General features: G+C 31.2%; 1 protein-coding gene across 1 annotated transcript in view; it reads right to left on the bottom strand.

The window, feature by feature from the left end:
• The window catches only part of LOC112517388 (cytochrome c6, chloroplastic), a 5,324-nt gene extending 4,052 nt beyond the window's left edge, over positions 1-1,272 (bottom strand). The window contains exon 1 of the mRNA XM_025124827.1: positions 1,173-1,272. Within this exon, the coding sequence (XP_024980595.1) occupies positions 1,173-1,232 (60 nt within the window). The 5' untranslated portion in view covers positions 1,233-1,272. The remainder of the gene's footprint in view (positions 1-1,172) is intronic.
• Between the last annotated feature and the right edge of the window lie 326 nt (positions 1,273-1,598).

Below are 1,598 nucleotides of genomic sequence, written 5' to 3'. Positions count from 1 at the left end.
AAAAAAAAAAAAAAAAAAAAAAAAAAAACCATATATAACCCCTCTGTTTTGTTCGATAAACACAATTTGCTCGATTATCAACAACAATATGCCAAAATCGATTAATGTTCAATGTATATAATTGTCGAATTGCTTGTTTATCACATGATTATCACAGTGTAGTTAAGCCACATTCAAAATGTAAATCGATGATAACCCCTCTGTTTTGTCATATTGCTTGCTTATCACATGTTAATTCATGTTAGATATGTTAATGTTCAATGTATGTAATTGTCAGATTGCTTGCTTGCCACATGATTATCACAGTCTAGTTAGGCCACATTCACAATTAAAACTGTATATAACCCATCTGTCTTGTTCAACAAACACAGTTTGTATAATTATCAACAATAATATGCCAAAATCGACTGATGTTCAACGTACATAATTGTCAGATTGCTTGCTTATCACATGATTATTATAGTGTAGCTAGGCCACGTTCACAATGTAAATCGATGATAATCCCTCTGTTTTGATCGATAAACATGGTTTTGTTCGTTCAATGCATATAATTGCAGAGTGCTTGCTTATCACATGATTATCATATAATCGAGTAATGAGGATAGAGACGAGATATTCGACGTGATTAGTTCCAATCTAAAATGATGGGATAATTATAATTAATTAAAATAACATAAAAAAATGTAAAAAATACCTAATTATGTTACTACCCTTATTGATATATTTTTATTTAATATAACTTCAATAATTAGTTAAAAAGGTTAGAGACCCATAATTGTTCTTGCATTTTTGTAAAACAGAGGGGTTCTCGGTTGAACTCCCACCTACACACACACACACACACACACACACACATATATATATATATATATGTGGTCGGGTTTCGATGGGAAATAGAGTTAAGGTGGGTAGTATAAGAAGAAATCTTCACTCTTGGATGCATATCAGGATGAGATGGATCATATCAAACCCCGTATCAAAACACGATTCATGAGTAAGTTTGAGATTAAAGGTGATCAAGGGTCCAAATTACTTCTTGTGCTTCTCACCTTAACCTTCCTTCTCACATGATCCTTCACACACACACACACACACACACACACACACACACACACACACACATATATATATATATATATATAATAGAGAGAGAGAGAGAGAGAGAGAGAGACCTGGTTTAAAGCAGGGGGAAAGGTGGGGTGACAGTTGGAGATGGCGGATAAAAGCAGCATTCTTCCGTCTTCTCTTGGAAGATTGAAACCGTTCCCAACATGTAATGTAACCTGGGTGCTCTCGTCGGTTGTTGATTCACTTTATTTCGTAATTTTTTTTTAATTTATTAAAACTAGGATGGTATTCGCAAAATGTATTAAGATATATCTCGATTTTAATGTTTCGGTTTTTTTTTATCCCAGTTGCTTTATAATACTGTTTTATCTGGTTTTGAGAAAATAATGATGTTTTTATTTTTGAATAAAATATAAATATAAAGATATCATCAGAAATTGAAAAAAATATTGATATTAATATCAAACTAACTATTTAAAATTTCTTGGTTTTTGTATATTTCTTTAATTATTTTTTTTATTTTATTTAAT

Source organism: Cynara cardunculus (assembly GCF_001531365.2).
Source record: "Cynara cardunculus var. scolymus isolate 2C chromosome LG 1, CcrdV1, whole genome shotgun sequence".
Lineage (NCBI taxonomy): Eukaryota > Viridiplantae > Streptophyta > Magnoliopsida > Asterales > Asteraceae > Cynara > Cynara cardunculus.
This window is presented reverse-complemented; position numbering and strand designations above follow the sequence as displayed.